Raw genomic sequence first — 19,350 nt, forward strand, 5'->3', positions numbered from 1 at the left:
GGTAGATAAAACCTGGTTTTATAGCTAGCTAAACCTCTCACATGTATGACAGTCGCATAAAATTCCATTATACTGACACCAATGTGAGAACAAAATAAACAGACATAATATGTAAAAATGTAAAAAATAGGAGTACAGCAGTTAACATTGTGTTATAATCTTAATCAATATAAAAACAAACACACATGTCAACAAAGAAAAACAAAATAGCATATAGACAAAGCACATATTAAGCACAATGGCGGGATGTATAAATTTTTGACAATTGCAAGTTTCTTTCATTCAAATAAAGAATAACAAATATGGTCTTTAAAACCTTGATTAGAGTACAGCGCTATCTTAATTATAATTGTGGTAATCTACCATCTATGCAATTACTATGTACACAAAAAAGGGTGTAGTATGAAAGCTTGTGAAGGGAAATTAAGGCAACTTGATGATGATTTTGTTTTAACTTTCTTAAGGAAATTGATATATTTCGCCATGAATTGAAAAACCGTGATAATGTCTGAAGGGAATGTGCCACGTTTATATATATACATGTATATTCTGATAAATCTTTTATTATTTACTTTGAAATAAAAAAAAATCCACAAAACCTATGATCTATGATCTATTGGTAGTTGCTTTTTAATGCCTATCCGCTAGACTATCTATGGGCACATAATCTCTATTTTTCAAATTTATTATAGCTTTAGTTTTACTGTGAAATTGAAAAATGTTTTCAAAGCATGTAAAGCTTCCACTGCAATTTAATTATATATGCCTGCTTATGGTCAATTTATTTTGTCATCTTACCATGTAAAGAAGTACATGTAGTAAAACACCGCTTTATATCAATATACATACTTACACAAGCTGCTACCATCTATTCATTCTGGAGTCAAGGGCATTTTGAAATCACATATTGTACTATGATACCAGTGAGTAAATTTACAAAACATAAAAACTTAGTTAATGAACTCCATTTTACAAACACCTGTGATGCAAGTAGTCAGCCAAAATAAAATATCAATAGACCAATTAAAAGATTTCTTGAGTTGTAAATATGTGCTAAATTGGATAGTCAGTGAAAAGGTATATACTATGAAGTGCTCGGGGCAAGCCCCTCGCTCTAAATTTTATAGTACATACCTTTTCATAGACACCGATTAAAAGGAAAAACTTATCATACCAATGTCTGCGCATGACACGTTTCTGGAATAACCTGCAATAAGAAGCTCCAGACCAAAAATTAATTGAACAGGCATGAAAAGAGCACGTCTGAATGGATAAAAATCATAGTTAGGGAGCTACCATTTGATTTTTAGGGGGGGGGGGGGGGGGGGGCTAGGATGAAATTTGAAACTAATAGGCAGGACAGGAGTTTTGAGTAAAAAAAAGGCAGGATGAGACACGTGCAAAAAAAAAGTCAGGATGACAATTCAGGTAAAACAAAGTCAGGATAAACTTTAAAAAAAAAATCAGGATCGAATAGAGTGAAAAAATAAAAAGGGCAGAGATTACAACTAAGAAAAAATACAGGACAATATTTTTCATCCTAGCCCCCCATAAAAATCAAATGGTAGCTCCCTTACACTAGCTGCTTTGGCCGTCCATCTCTATCTGCACCAGCATATAACAATGATATGTGAATGCATATTGGAACAGAAAAAGTCATCAAATAGGACAAAAACAGGGATAGTACAAATTATCACCTGTTATATATATACGTTTAAACACCTACGGATTGTTTTACAGTGCAAACGATTAATAGCTCAACCTGAACATTTAAGAAATTAGTCTTTCTTTCTTTTTTTTTCATGAATATTAAATATCTTTTATTTCAAAAAAATTCAAATTCGTCTTTTATATTATTAAGTCATCAGATTATAAACAAAAACAAAAGCCACATCATATATTTTCCAGTGTCATAATTTCAATAATAACTCTAGTATGTAATATAATTTACTGTAATGCACTACATTTGACGTGATGTGTGACACTGATAAAACAACATTACCTACTGTTTTGTCACGGTTCGGTAAAGCGAGTCGATAGCAGACAGGTAATGTTGATAAAAATTACATTACTTTTTCAACCGGAAGGAATATGTTCTAAGGTATACACGGAACTCCTTCCTGTTTTTCAAAAATGACCGGTGTATCGGATGTTGTAAATCTGTGATCTCTGTATGCTAAACTAATGCGGGTTATTATCAGTATATCGATCAACCTAAATTGCCTTCATTCATTATAAAGACAGTAACGCTACCCAACACACATGGAATGAAATCGGCCATATTTTTCTATTATTGAAGAACAGTTATATATATTAATGTTAGATAGGATGTAATTTTGTGGATTTAAATGAATTCATATTTGTATCTTCGAATCTGACATTCATTAATATAATTATGTGGGTATTTAAAATGTTCTGATAACAGTAAACAATTGTTTACCTAAAATGTCAATGTAGTTCAACTGGGTATTGGATATTGTGTTTATAGGGAAAATCAATATATAACAATTATGTAGTTGCATTCAAAAACAAAACAACTTTAATTCATGGATATGAGTGTGGTCCATGTAGTGGTTACTTTACTTTTTACAGGTATGTATCTGTTTATAAATGTTAATATTTATCAACAATGTACACCCCTTTTAACGTATTCATCGAACTTCTTGTTGTTTTAGGTTCATGTTTAAAATATACTAGCGCATCCCGTTCCTGAAAGCTTTTATTTTCAAATTAGAACAAAAATCGTGTAATTTAAGTTCCTTTTCATCCGCTACCCACTTTATCCTATAATAGAAACTTCATTTTGATTATTTATTTAATCACTCTGTTGACGATAGCGGACCTGGAACATGGAGACAGTATGACGGATGAAGTATGTAGCCAAAGTACCATTATACATACATTTATCCTTATCTTTTCCATCTTTGATTAGCGTAGTTTCATTTCTAAGCTACAATCTACCAGCGGTCATGAGAAAGGCACGGAAGGTTAACACATTTATACATCTTATACACACATCAACATGTGGAAAATCTTTTTCAGTGGGATGCTAGCCTAAGGGAAGAAATCCTAAAATTCTAACTCGCCAAACATCTCATTTTCACATCTGCAACACCCCAGAATGATATTCCAGCTAAACTGTCAAATTTTGACAGTGGCTAAGTGACGACCATTTGATTTTCTGGGGGAGGGGAAGGGGGATTTGGAAAATGAATATCCTTGCCTGATAAGAGCTGAAGGTAATAACCTTGCATAAGACAGGATGAAAATGAATATTCTGCATCACAAAATGCAGGAAACAGTTTTGTACAAAATTGAATATAAATGATGCCGATCGAAAAAAAAGTATGCATAGAAACAGATGAAAATGAACAGTCAATTTGGGGGAAAATCCTGTCCCCTCCCCCTTTTTCAGTTGTGGAACATGTAGAAAGTTCATTCTAGGGTGGTATGATAGTTCAATTCTCGGAAGTAATGCACCTTTTTGTATAATATTTCACTTCCAATAACAATCTAACATGACAATATCAACACTTACATGACTTATCAATCATTTATATTGTACATAGATTGACCACAAAAGTTACAGTATTTAAAAATTTTCTGGAAAAAAGTGACCCAAAACACCCGAGAGTTTTATAATATATACTTGACTGTGTAGTAGTCGTCTCGGGGAAACTGTAGTAAAAATTTACATTAAGATGTTGTCTTGTATCTACCTATACCGATATAACAAGTTCTTTCATATTAACACTTTATGTACAACCACCCTAGGCTAAATTATGATTTGACAGTTTGCAAAGAAAGGTATTGATATTTAAATACACAAAATAAAACAAGCAATATAACAAAATGTTAATCCAATTATTGAACTACAGTATTTATATTAAAAGTGATTAAACGAAATTAAAGCTTAAAGATTATGATCAGCTTGTTTTTATGTTGGGATTTATTTTCATTTACTTTCTACTAATATTATTGAATGGTAGTAGGGAATACATGAAGGATGTCACGGGTTGCGCTGGAGTAAAATAGAACTTCAATATCACATAGGAACGAACTCCTTTCACGTCTTAAGCTGTACCATTTTTCACTATAATGTTTATTGAAAAATCAAATTTTGTACTACTCCATGTTTTTATTTGCGTCTTCTTAGGAATTTATTCTGACAGTTATCCAACTGTATTAATATTTTTGCCTCATTATGAAATGAAATACAAGAATGGTTTTTGGAAACCTGTAGTTGACATAACGTTGAATCTTGTGAATGTCAAGTATCTCCTCAAAAAAGATCTAATTAAAGATGTTTTTGTGAATCAGTTGTATTTACTTTGTGTAACCGTAAATATTAAAACGCCCTCTTGTATAGTTTGGAAACGTCTAGCCCAAGTATGAACCCGTTAGCCTGTTCAGTTTAAAAGACAAATCCTCTATACGTTATAGATTACATTGAGTTATTGGTTTTATGTACCTTTGGCCGATGGACGCTTTGGAAATAATCGCCAACGCTTGACAAAAATCACGAACGATTGCTGACTCTAAATTGTTTTGGCTGATCGCTCTTAGTGTATCAGCCAAAATCCCGTAGTTTGGGTCTTGCACTGTTGACATGCACAATTCAATTCAAAGGGGAAATACTTGTAGTTCGTAATCTGAGTCGGTTACGGCAAAATTTATGCTCCTTGCCCCTTCTGGGTGTTATCATATTTTGATAACTCTTTAAAACGCTTCAAATATTGTCATGTTGTTTTTTTGTTTTGTTTTTTGTTCTTGTCGTTGGGTTGTTGACTCGCATTGATGATTCCCTGACATCTCCTTTTATCATCATTATCATGTTTGTTCATATTTATTCAGGTTTAAATGCATGTAACCCTTCAGATTTATGAAGTAGACAATTAAAAGCTTGACACATTGCATGGACATATTGACTATTGTTGAAGACCGTATGTTGACCTTTAGATTATGAAATGCTGTGTTTCTGTCTCGTTGACTTGTAATACATTCCTTCTTTTTATATATTTACATATAAAATTAAATACAGCCATAATGTGAAACGACCGGAATATTATCTATTCATTAAAGATTTATATCCTATTGTCATAGAAGGAATGTGGTTTCTTAATTCCTGCAGCATTCCAAATTGACAAAACACAAAGCAGAGTAACAGTTCTGTTATTGCTGCTCTTCAGCTTAAAGTCACAGTGAAGCTTGGAGCTCACACCTCACTGTAAGTTCAAACCTGTCGTTTTCATCTATTTGGGCCAAATTCTTTGCTAGATGGCGGGATTATGCTAGATCCCGCTAGATCTGTGCTTTCATACACCTTCACATCACCTTGTCCTTTAAACACTACCGTGAAAGGGGAAATATGTGCTGGTGCTTGTAAACTGAAAGTGTTCGACTGGCGATCATAAATATGCCTATAGTGTAAAATTAGTGGACGAGATTGGTTTATAGATAATCTTGGTTTTTATTATTTTTATCAAATGTGTGACATGACTGATGAGTTAAAAAAAAGTTTTCCACCAAGGGGTGGATCTGTGCGAAAAAGGAAGAATATACCAGCAAAATAGGCCACAATCATCATTGGGTATCTTGTTTAAAAAATGTGTCCGTCTGCCAATCAAGATTGCCGACATGGCTAACATTGAACAAAGGGGGTGAAATGCTAGGTTTGACTATTATTTGGAAAATTGTTATAAAACGAGAAAATCTGAGAGAGCAAAAATGTTCAGAATATTGAGCTCTACCAGTTGTCCATATACGTCAAAACTGTCAGACGCTAATTTATAGGAGTTATTGCCCTTAAATGACAAATTTTACCATTTTTTTCATTTTTGCCTATTATCTAGAAAAGTATAATAGATAGAGAGAATTTTAAATGATCAGCAAGACAAGTTATACAAGTAAGTCTCATGGTCGAAATCGTCAGTCGACTCCTTATTAGAGTTATTGCCCTTTGATGACGATTTTTACCATTTTTTTGCGTTTTTTTCTTATATCTTAAATATAATAATAGATAGATAGAAACTTAAATAAGCAAAAATGATCAACAAGACAAGATTTATACAATTAAGAAAATTATGGAGGAAATCATCCGATGACTCCTTATCGGAGATATTGCCCTTTAATGACGAGCAATACAAGATCAACAAAACAGAGATTTTTGTCATGAATTCTGTTCTCGTCTACAATGTTGGAGATTGCCCTTTGTTGAATATGCACATAGACCAAGGTGAGCGACGCAGGCTCTTTAGAGCCTCCAGTATATACCTGTAATTGCAAAAGTCGGTAAATGATATTTTTGGGGGAAATAACGCGTTAGAAGTATAAAGATGTTATCATTATGATAAAACTATTTATCTTGAAATGATCACATGAACCATATTTATGTAGATGTTTTTGTTATGACTTATTATTTAAAAATGTTAAAAGATAATTCCAGAAAACACTACATCCAAAGTAAATATGTTCTATCTACAGTCTACTCTGGTCAATTACGTAGGGAATAACTTAAACTAAATGTATTTATAGTATCTGAGGTAAAGTATATTTAATAAATTGTTATACTGGTATATAGTTACGTAATAAGTTAAGTAGTCCAGTGAAACTTTTACCATCACCACCACACCCAAACGATATATGAGAATCCGAATTCTTTTTTAAAATCTTTAATACACAATTTGTCTGCGCTTAATCTATTGAAGTCAGCTAGAAATTAAGTTCAGCAATGAAATAACAGGGCCGGCTAAATACTAGATTTACAACAATATAGTAATATGATCAGTAGACACAGAAGTACGTTTTAACGTGAAACCATGCATGTCCCAAAACGTGATAATTTTAGTTTCAAATTGTATATTTTCCAATTCTGATTACTAAATAATTTTCTCGCCTTCATGTGTTAAATCATTTTTTTATGTTTTAAAGAGTAATGTCCACTTTACAGTGGTTTCATTGATATACCACGGTCCGACAGGCACTCTCACTTTATCGCCCGGTAAGGTGTAGGTCATGTCAGTTTTTATTTTGTCTTTTGTGAATTCAAAACTTACCAGTCAGCTAGGAAGAAAACATACATCCATATATTAAACATGCCGTATTTTGAATTCATTTTTAACATCAAAATCAGGTTTCTGTAATAAGTATATCTTGCAGACTAAACACCCGTTTTGAATGTATTCTGAACCAAATATCACCGAAAATCAGATCTCCCTTTGAACACTTAATTTCCTGATTTATCTACAGATTTTTTAAAATGTTTAAGCATGTAGAATTTAACAGAGACATGTTTTTGAGATCAGATCATCTACATGATCAAAATTCACCAGTATGCGGACTCAAAACAAAGAAAAACACAACATAGGCTTCAATTCATCACTGCAACACTTTTTTTTCGCAAACGCCCATTAGTGTCAGTACTTCTGTGTTGACATGAATTATCATTGATATGGTCATAATTTTAAATTACCTGTTAACAAAACTTTGAATTTCTCGAAGTACTAAGTATTTTCTACCCAGGAATATGTTACCTTAGCTGGCAAAACCTTTCGGAATTTTGGGTCCTCAATCCTCTTCAACTTCGTACTTTTTGGCCTTTAACATTTTTTTTATTCGAGCGTCACTGATGAGTCTTTTGTAGACGAAACGCGCGTTTAAGGTACAAAATTTAAAGCTTGGCATGTATGATGAACGTATTTCATATTGATTTTGACTAAAACATATATTTCATGTAATTATTGTTATTTGCATAGAAATCATATAAAGGGAAAGAATCTTGTGCAAACGGGCGATCTCGAAAGATCTATTAAAGATGTAATGAAAAATTATCACTCTATTGTATTGTTTATGTCTCTGCTAATAAATTCTACATATTTAAAAGCAAGGCCGTTGTAGTCCCGTATCTTACTCTTCTATAGAACGTATATCACTCTTGGTTTGAATATAGGAGTTTACATTGCCAAAGTGTGCGCAGTCAGTTCTACTTGTTATCAATTGATTTTGATTACTTAATTTTGAACTAGATGTTTTACAATTTATGTTAAAGATCTTCAAAAAAGTGCTTGTGTTCATCATAAATGATGGTTTTTATGATTGATTATATACAATATTTACACCATATCTTTTTAACCTCTTTGTGACTTTGATTACTAGAGAATAAATACTTTTTGACGAAATAGATTAACATGTATATACAACCCCCAAAGTGTGTTTGTGGAGAAACAGAAACAACGGAACACTATTTATTAAAATGCAAAAGATTCAATGTACCTCGTCAAAGACACATACATTACATAAAAATTCCTATCAGAATTTCCACTAATGATTTACTTTTTGGCTCCGATAGACTAACAGTAGATCAAAATAAATTTATATTCAAAGCTGTGCAAACATTTTTATGAGTAGCAATCGATTTACATCCACAATCTAATAATTCGATTTATTCACTCCTTCCTTCATGTTGTCCTTAAAAAGAAATATTGCCCCTTTCTGTAATAACACTCTCATTTTTTCTAAAAAAAAAACCTTTCCCCCTCTCTTTGCTATATATAACAACTAATAATGAACTTTCTTTATATTATTGTATTCGTTGACAGTATTTTGTTACATACATATTCGTTTGCTATGCATGTAAACATAGTTTCGTAATTTTATTTTTTGAATTTAGGGAGACGGATTTATATTCCTAATCCCAATTATTGAATTACTTGTATATTTCGTATGTATTTGCTCTTGTGGCTATACATAACGAATTTTTTAATACAATATGTTTACACTAACATGTATTTAATCCCCAGTCTGTTTGTTCGTTTTTTCTCTCGTTACTGTTAAGTACGCATATGTTTGTAATGTTTTCCACTGTACATTTACACATAATTTTACATGATTAAGTACCGCAGATGAAATTATCATAGGCTACTTATATATATTGTTACTTCAAAAATCGTGTGATTATAAACATATATTTAAAATTGCAGCAAACAAAACAAAAAAAATCAACCTTGAACGAACCACGAAACATAAAAGTAGCAAAACAAAAATTCAGAAATGTTGCTATGCACCTGCATCGCTATCAATGTTACATTGAATGTGGTCCCTTTTTATATTTATGTTCAATGGACTTTGTATTGCTTGGTTTAGTGATACCTTTTTTTTTACCTATTTTCATTATAGATACTAGGTTTTTTTTATTGAGCATGTACTTCCCTACTATAATATTTATTTGTGTGTGAAACAAGAAACTTGGTTACAAGTCTTCTCTGCTCAAATTTTGAATAGGATTTTACTTTAATTGGCTAAGCATCGACCATAGTTGAATTGAAGAAGAATAGAAAGGCAACCAAACACATATTGAGAATGCCTACATTCTAACAAACGTGGAATTTGATTGGAATTTAGGAGTTTTACAAAGTTACTCGTAAACACTTGTGACATCCGAAGAAACCAATCTCCGACATTAGTCAAACTAATGAAAAAAGAAAAAGAAACATCACAAGAAACATATAAATGTAAATAAGACAACATAATCCATTATTCCGACTGGCAAAATATTTGTATCAGAAACACATAAAACATGTACTTAACTTCCGATAATGCGAAGCACCTTAAAGGCAAATGTCGCAATGTAATTACATGGGATATTGCTGATCTTAACATAAACAAATCCAAAAGTAGTATTTTATTCCAAAGTGCTAAATTACTAGACAAATATTGCTCTTTTGAAGATAAGTGCATCGGTAACAGTATGTGATTGAATGCATTCAATGTCATTTGGATAAATGTTTTAATATATTCATGGTTATGTTCGAGGTTGCATTGTCAAATCATCTATGAAGGCTTTATATATGTATTACCATTTGTTAAGTGTCAAAAAATATAGAATGACATTTTGCTTGCAATTTCGTAAGAATTCTGAAGAAAACTTTTTAAATATATATATATTGGTTAAATAAATGTATTGTATTGTTTAGATATGTGAAATGTATTGTATATAGATATATACAGAGAAAGAAACTTCGTGCAGTCCTGCACCAAAGTTACATTCGTAAAGGCGCGTTTTCATTTTTTGCTTCCTTGAGCAATAATGATGAGTCAGTGACCGTAAAAAAAGAGCAATTTCACTAAAAGAAACCGTATGACAGACGAATAGATTATTCAATTCAATCTAACTTGTTGTAAGCTCGGAAGGATGTTTGACACGGCTTCATGTCGGGAACCGTATTTTTTCCAATTAAATTAACTGTATAACTGAAATCACTGCTCAGTCTCATTCTTGTTTGCATTATTGTCTGCTGTCTCCGTAAAGATGAAATTGACAACAGTTGAATCTTTGACTGACACAAATTTATTGACTAGCCATTAAACCAAATTAGATTTTATAATTGGCATCTGTTTTTGAAATGTAATTACCATTTAACGTTAACAGGACTTCAGGTTGTATGGATGAATTTGCATGTAAAGCTTATCGGCGTTGTAAGGAACACGATTAGTGCTAAGTAGATATATTTATAGGGACAAGTTGTTGGAACTTTAATGACATTAAATGATATATTTGACTTCCGCACGATTCCAACATTGTTTTGCCTTTGCACAGCCTTTCAATCATTGATTTATTAGGACACTGCCAAAGATCCCTTTTTATATATCCATTCTATAGGACATTACCATACTAAGCTAATTTGGAGGTCCGCGGATTTTCCGCACTAATATATACCTAATTTTATAAGACCGCAAAAAAATTTTACGGTCGTATATTGGTATGACGTTGGCATCGTCGTTGTCGTCGTCGTCGTCGTCGTCCGGCGTCGTCGTCGTCGTCGTCGTCGTCCGGCGTCGTCGTCGTCGTCGTCCGAAGACAAATTGGTTTTCGCACTCTAACTTTAGTTTAAGTGAATGGATCTCTATGAAATTTTACCATAAGGTTCAATACCACAAAAGGAAAGTGGGGATTGATTTTGGGGGTTATGGTACCAACATTTAAGGAATTAGGGGCCAAAGAGGGGCCAAAAATAAGCATTTTTGTAACTTCCAGACATAACTTGTGTGTTAGTGTATGGATCTCTCTGACATTGTACCACAATGTTCCATATCACAAAGGGAATGCTGGGATTGATTTTGGAGGTAATTGCCTCCAAATTTTAGGAATTAGGGGCCAAAAAGGGGCAAAAAACAAGCATTTTTCTAGTTTCATGACAATAACTTGTGTGTAAGTGTATGGATCTCTCTGACATTGTACCACAAGGTTCCATATCACAAAGGGAAAGCTGGGATTGATTTTGGGGGTAATTAATTGCCTCCAAATTTTAGGAATTAGGGGCCAAAAAGGGGCAAAAAACAAGCATTTTTCTAGTTTCATGACAATAACTTGTGTGTAAGTGTATGGATCTTTATGAAATTGTACTACAAGGTTCCATATCACAAAGGGAAAGCTGGAATTGAGTTTGGGGGTAATTGCCCAAAACGTTTAGGAATAAGGGGCCAAAAAGGGGCCAAAAATAAGCATTTTTGTAACTTCCAGACATAACTTGTGTGTTAGTGTATGGATCTCTCTGACATTGTACCACAATGTTCCATATCACAAAGGGAATGCTGGGATTGATTTTGGGGGTAATTGCCTCCAAATTTTAGGAATTAGGGGCCAAAAAGGGGCAAAAAACAAGCATTTTTCTAGTTTCATGACAATAACTTGTGTGTAAGTGTATGGATCTTTATGAAATTGTACTACAAGGTTCCATATCACAAAGGGAAAGCTGGAATTGAGTTTGGGGGTAATTGCCCAAAACGTTTAGGAATAAGGGGCCAAAAAGGGGCCAAAAATAAGCATTTTTCTAGTTTCCAGACAATAACTTGTGTTCAAGTGTATGGATCTCTCTGAAATTGTACTGCAAGGTACCATACCACAAAGGGAAGGTTGTGATTGATTTTGGGGGTAATTGCCTCAAATTTTAGGAATTAGGGGCCACAAAGGGGCAAAAAACAAGCATTTTTCTAGTTTCATGACAATAACTTGTGTGTAAGTGTATGGATCTTTATGAAATTGTACTACAAGGTTCCATATCACAAAGGGAAAGCTGGAATTGAGTTTGGGGGTAATTGCCCAAAACGTTTAGGAATAAGGGGCCAAAAAGGGGCCAAAAATAAGCATTTTTATAGTTTCCAGACAATAACTTGTGTTCAAGTGTATGGATCTCTCTGAAATTGTACTGCAAGGTACCATACCACAAAGGGAAGGTTGTGATTGATTTTGGGGGTAATTGCCTCAAATTTTAGGAATTAGGGGCCACAAAGGGGCAAAAAAACAAGCATTTTTCTAGTTTCATGACAATAACTTGTGTGTAAGTGTATTGATCTTTATGAAATTGTACTACAAGGTTCCATATCACAAAGGGAAAGCTGGGTTTGAGTTTGGGGGTAATTGCCCTAAACGTATAGGAATTTGGGGCCAAAAAGGGGCCAAAAAAAAACAAGCATTTTTCTACTTTCAAGACAATAACTTGTGTTCAAGTGTATGGATCTCTCTGAAATTGTACTACAAGGTACCATACCACAAAGGGAAGGGTGGGATTGAGTTTGGAGGTGATGAATCATAAGGGGGTTCAAAAAATTTGGGGGGGGGATTTTTTTTTTCCTTTTTCTTCTTTAAAATTTTCCATTTTAAATTGGTTATTTCTGATTTATATATAAAAGCAAATAATAATGATATGGTTTGAATAGGTAAATTAAAAAAAAATAAGTCCTAAGACCACATTCATTCTGTGTCAGAAACCTATGCTGTGTCAAATATTTAATTATAATCCAAATTCAGTGCTGTATCAAGCTTGAATGTTGTGTCCATACTTGCCCCAACTGTTCAGGGTTCGACCTCTGCGGTCGTATCAAGCTGTGCCCCAGCGGAGCATTTTATTTTATAATGCATAAATGTAATTTGAAAGTTGCTCGTCCATATTTTCCAACGAAAATGATAGCTTAAGGCTTGAACTAGTGGATTGAATGGTCAGCGGTTGACAACTGCATGACGATCAATTATCGGATCCCCACTATCACGGTACCATGTAGTAATTTGGAAGATTCTTTATTTGAAACAACAAGGTATATGCTATTTGAACAGGTATTGTTGCAGTGTGTCAGTTATTAGCATTGGTTGATACATGTAGCTTACCATAAGCACTGCGGTTTCTTCGAGATCACTAACAAATTTAAAGCTAACCGCCATAATTGGCCATAGTACGAGAGTTTTTTCTGAACTATTGATGACGATTCTGAATAAATCTGCTACATTGTGCAACTACAGATATATGAGATTAAGTCGGTGTGATTCTGATATTTTGAACTTTTTGTCGTTTGTCTTTTTATACCGGTAGTATAAATAAAGTGTCCATTGTTAAAACTGCACGTAGACTTATGATAGCGACACAGTTTCTTTAGGGCCTTATATGTCTTAAAAGGTATTATTTTGTTCTTATGGGAACACCCTAACCTGCTTTCATTAATATGTACAAAATAACCCAACCAACTAATAGTTTGATACAAAAATGAATTGAACTATTTTTCATCATACTCATATGTCATGTATGTGTTACTACGACTGAAATATTTTAGCCAGATATTTCATCAAAATCCTTATTCTAAAATTCGCATCCTGAATAACGTGAAATCGTTAAATGACTGGTAATTGTCCCTACTTCCAAGTGTTAAAAACTTTAGAAGGAAACATAACTTATATAAATGGTTACATAAATCTTTTTATGAGTCATTCATTTTGCCGAATTTCATTTGTTTTAAACAAAGGCTGTATTTTATTTGTGCAATTTATATTGCATTCCTACAAAATCATTCTTGATTAAAACGCAAAATCTATATTAGACCATAAAATTTTTTTTTTAAAATCAGAACAAAAATTGTTTTATGGGTACATAGTTTGATTTGTAATTGATGTAAGTGAGTCACATGCAGAGACACCCTTTAAAACAGTACCTCGGGAAGAGATGCAATTAAATTTAAGTGCAAACAGAGGATGTACAACTTGAAAATAAAATGACAAAACAAAACACTATGAAAGAACAAGCTATAAGACGTATTGAACTTCCTGCGACGATTTTGTACTACCTTAATTAGTTTTAATTACTCAGATATAAGTTGAAATAAATATGTAAAAATGAGACATAGCTGGTATTGGAGTGAGGAATTAAAACAAATGTGAAACTGAATTTAATTAGGATTGAGTTTTTGATTAAATGGAGCTAGTGATTAATGTCTTCTTTCTGTTTTTGATTCCAGTATGTCGTTCATGGGCACAACCTCGTCTCAACACCGTTTCGACCACCATTACACAGACATCTGGGTATTCAGCTGTTCTCAATTGCCAGGTCTACAATTTGGATGATGCAAAGGTAAAGTAGATTATTTAATTTTTTTATGAATCTGTAGTTACGGATTTTCAACCGGATATTCGAAGGAAAAATCGGTTATTGATTTTAGGGATGTACGGCGGGCGGGCTGGCAGGAGGCTGCCAAACAGTGTCCGTTCATTAACATACAAAAGCTTTGACGAATTGTTTTCAAATTTAGATATGTTGTTTCCAGTGACTAAATGATGGTCAAGTTCAATTTTCACGATTTTTGCTTTTCTCGTTGTTGAGTTGTAGACCTTTCAGTAGCCAAAAAATGATACATATAATATGATTGAGTTATTTCCCTTTGAACAGAAATGGTGTAGTTAATAAGTATATGTATAGATAGTCTATCAATGATTGTATCTGTTCAATTGATTTAAGTCAGGAGTTGTCAAAAATTTCTTTATAACTATTTTTTTTAAGTCATGTGTGTTTTGAAGGAAGATGTCACAGTTGTTATGTGGTATTTTATGTTTGTTGTGTGTGTTAATGATTGTTTAATTTTTACTTGATCCTGTTTGGGGGTCCAGATTTGCAAATATCATTTTCATTAGATGATAATCTTTTTTTATTAAAGGATATATTTCATTAAATTACATTGTGTAGATAAAGTTGTTGACATTGGTAGATAAGTTGCAGATCTATATTAGTTTGTGACAAATGAAAGAAAAAATATTGGGAACTATTAATTATATATATAAAGTTTGATTACACTAAGTGTTTTTAAATAATTTTCACCTGTTATCAGATGACAAAGCATGTGGTAAATATCAATCACACAATTATAATTGGAGTGACAGATTTATTTGAAAATTTTCAAAATTATGGAAATGTTGAAACTTTACAATATGGACAAATTTTGTAATGTAGATGAGTATATACTCGATAAAAATACAATTTATCAGTTAGAAGAAAATATTTTTTGATAATTATAAAAATTGCTGAAGTACAAGGCTTGATTCATATGGTCAAGGAAATAAGTTGAGAACTTTTAAATTGTTTAAATTTTCATACTCTTCTGAACAATATTTGTTACAAAATATACCTACTTGGTGTTGCAGTGCATATGCTAAATTTAGATGTGAAGTAGCACCTTTAAAAATTGAAACTGGTCGTTACGAAAGATTAGATTTAGATAAAAGATTGTGTTTCAATTGTAATAATATAGAAGATGAAAAACATGTATTGTTAACATGTCCAGTATATGAAGATCTAAGACAGTCTTTATTTATTGATATAATTCATCAACATAATAATATGTTGTTAACTTTAATGATGAAAAAATTATATTTTTATTTAAAAATGAAATGTTTGTAGTTCTGTTGCCAAAACCTGCCATAATATTTTATTGCGACGAAATAGTATTTTATATCGTTGAAATTTGAAGATGATATTTTTATGTACATGTATCATTTTTATCCTTGAATGTGCATGGTGATGTTGCACTTTTATGTTTTGTGTAAATAGCAAAACTATGTTTTATTCTGATGTTTTAATATTGTATATAGTGTTGTCTGCTCTTTGGTCAGGTTGTTGTCTCTTTGACATATTCCCCATTTCCATTCTCAATTTTATTTCATAGTTCTTTTAAGAATGGCACATGCATTCTAAATTTTATATTGTGTATTAAATGTCATATTGTGTTTATACTTGTATGTATGTTGTGAGACTATAATAAACTATTGAACTTTCTAAGTGATGTTGATGATAAGCTCTCTAGGACATAATATGTTTAGTTGAAATTTACTGTTCATTATTAGACATTTTGAAGATAATCACAGATAAGCTTTATAGATTTTTTAAGGCATTGTATTAATGATAAATGATATTTTGGATTTTTATTTCTTTTCTTTGGTAAATTGTTTGAATAATTTTGTGTTAGGTTTGTTTGTTATTCAGTATAAAATAATTTTCTGAATGCCATATATATATTTTTTATGAAGCGAACTCCTTTAAAAACTAAGCTTATATTGTCTATTGATAAACATGTATATTTTTGATTTTGGGCCCAGTTTTCAAGTTGGTCCAAATCGGGGTCCAAAATTAAACTGTGTTTCATTTCAACATAAATTGAATATATATAGGGTTCTTTCAAATGCTGAATCTAAACCTGTATTTAAATTTTGGATTTTTGAGCCCAGTTTTCAAGTTTGTCCAAATCAGTGTCCGAAATAAAACTTTGTTTTATTTCTTTAGAGATTTTGGATTTTGGGCTCCTTTATCAAATTGGTCCACATTGAGGTCCAAAGGGTCCTAAATTAAACTTTTGTTTGATTTCATAAAAAATTGAGTTATTGGGGTTCTTTGATATGCTGATTCTAACAATGTACTTAGATTTTGGATATTGGACCATAATAGGTAAATGTCCAATTTCAAATTTTTCAGTTCTTTGACCACATTCATTTTGTGTCACAAACCTATGCTGTGTCAAATTCTCAATCACAATCCAAATTCAGAGCTGTTTTAAGCTTAAACGTTGTGTCCATACTTGCTCAACTGTTCAGGGTTCGACCTCTTCAGGAAAATCCGGTTTGCTGTCACTCTGACAGCCTCTTGTCACTATGTATACAAAGTTAAATGTTTCATTATTGAAACAAAACGATAATTGTAAAATCGGGACAATGTTGCTGTTTATACCTTGCAGTAGCAATCTTTAGGACCAAAGAGACGTATTAGTCACTCCTAGGCTAACGAAAAATTGATTTTGGCGTTACGGGAAATAAAGACAAAACTATATAAAAATGCTAAAGTTATTCGTGCTTGTCCTAGGAAAAGTACCTAACTACTCAAAAACTATCACTGTTACTGCCCATAAACAAAAATAGTCTATAGGATTGAAAACCAACATTCTATAGGACCGAAAACCAGAAGATATGTATAAAGACAGTCTCTGTTGAGGTTTCCCACTTGGGACAGCTTCAGATGCAATTTTCTCCTACTTTTTATACGACCTCAAAAAAATTTTGGGGTCGCATATTGCTATCACGTCGTCGTCGGCGTCGTCAGCTTCGCCGTCGTCCGAAGACATTTGTTTTCCGGACAATAACTTTAGTTAAAGTGTATGGATCTCTATGAAATTTAATCAAAAGGTTCAATACCACAAAAAGAAGGTTGGAATTGTTTTTGGGGGTGATGGTCCCAACCGTTTAGGAATTAGGGGCCAAAAAGGGGCCCAAAACAAGCATTTTTCTAGTTTCAGGACAATTAACTTGTGTATAAGTATTTTGATTGCTCTGAAATTGTACCACAAGGTTCAATACCCAAGTAGAAGGTTTGGATTTATTTTGGGGGTAATTGCCCAAACTTTTTAGGAATTATTGGCTAAAAAGGGTCTACAAGCATTTTTCTAGTTTTCAGACAATAACTTGTGTTTAAGTGTATGAATGTCTCTTAAATTGTATCACATTTTACAAAAAGAAAATGTCTTCAAATGTTATTTTTTTGGAGGTGGGGGGGGGGGGGAGTAAAAAAAAAAATTTGTTTTGGGGGGGGCAATTTTTTTCCCTCAAATTTTAAGAAATTGTTGATTTTCCAAAGAAAAATTGGGTTCACAATTTATTTTGCTAATTCTTTGTATATAGTCTGAAAACAGACTAACTAAGTATTGCGCAACAGCACAGTGTATTGCGCAACAGCAAGAAATCTTCAATTGAATATAAATTCAAATCATACCAATTTCAAGTTCTTTGACTACATTTATTCTGTGTCAGAAACCTATAATGTGTCAAATATTTAATTACAATCCAAACTCAGACCTGTATCAAGCTTGAATATTGTGTCCATTTTTGCCCCAACTGTTCAGAGTTGGACCTCTGCGGTCGTATCCATCTGTTTATTAAGTGATTTACTGGTTCTTCTTTGATATCAATTATGTTTATAGATTACGATTAGATATTGCCAATTTGCTATACACCTATATATCTTATAGTTTCTGTTATATGAGAAGGGTTACTCTTTTGTTTAAATATTGATCTTTGGATTATTCATCGAATCTTGATAAGCTCGTTGCTTTTCTTTAATTTCCTATGCTAAATAGGAAATGTAGTAATCCAGCTTTAGCTGATTCAGTATTTCGAATCAGATGGGCAGTCCATTGAAAGAGTCCAAGTATGGCCTCCTTCTCAAAGAGACATTCTTGATTACAGAAAAACACTTCTCTTTTTATGCATCTTGATATTTCAAGTGCATCTAAAACTAAAGTGTGATGTATTGACATTACAACTTACATCTAATATATCATATCTAATATATCATATCTAATGATCATATGATATGTGTTTTCTTCGTCCTCAGTCAATATACTTCTTTCAGGTCAATATATCCTTGTATCGACCTCATACATAGGCTATAATTGTTATATTATTAATTTCCGACCATATTTGTATGAAAATCGTCGTTTGATTTTGTTGGAAATTTAAAGATATCATTTTGTCTCCTAGACAATAACAACATATTAGTTGCTATTTCATTTATTTTTTATGTTTGTTTTTTAACATCCTATGTATTTGAAGATTTTTTTTCTTCAAATAATCGATCAAAGATATTTTTTAATAAAACTTTTAACTATATCATGAAATTCATTACATGACGTCACAAAGTATATCGGTTTTTAGATATTCTAAAAATAACCGTGCAATATGCTTTTTGCTATACTATGCAATATGCTTTTTGCTATCCGCCGTTTTCTGTCTACCTTCGAAAATATAGTTTAACATGTGACTATCCCTGAACGAATCAAATTAGTTAAAATATACGAATTAATAATATTATACAATTATAGCCTTTGTAGGAGGTCGATACAAGGATATATTGACCTGAAAGAAGTATATTGACTGAGGACGAAGTCCGAGGTCGATATACTTCTTTGGGTCGATATATCCTGTATTGACCTCATAAATAGGCTATAATTGTTATATTATTAATTTCCGACCATATTTGTATCAAAATCGTCATTTGA

General features: G+C 32.4%; 1 protein-coding gene across 1 annotated transcript in view; it reads left to right on the top strand.

The window, feature by feature from the left end:
* The first annotated feature begins 2,048 nt into the window (after nt 1–2,048).
* The window catches only part of LOC127733143 (limbic system-associated membrane protein-like), a 31,309-nt gene continuing 14,007 nt past the window's right edge, over nt 2,049–19,350 (top strand). The window contains exons 1-2 of the mRNA XM_052242472.1: nt 2,049–2,592; nt 14,278–14,390. Coding sequence (XP_052098432.1) covers nt 2,547–2,592; nt 14,278–14,390 — 159 coding nt within the window. The 5' untranslated portion in view covers nt 2,049–2,546. The remainder of the gene's footprint in view (nt 2,593–14,277; nt 14,391–19,350) is intronic.

Source organism: Mytilus californianus, unplaced genomic scaffold (genome assembly GCF_021869535.1).
Source record: "Mytilus californianus isolate M0D057914Y unplaced genomic scaffold, xbMytCali1.0.p SCAF_3, whole genome shotgun sequence".
In the NCBI taxonomy this organism is placed as follows: domain Eukaryota; kingdom Metazoa; phylum Mollusca; class Bivalvia; order Mytilida; family Mytilidae; genus Mytilus; species Mytilus californianus.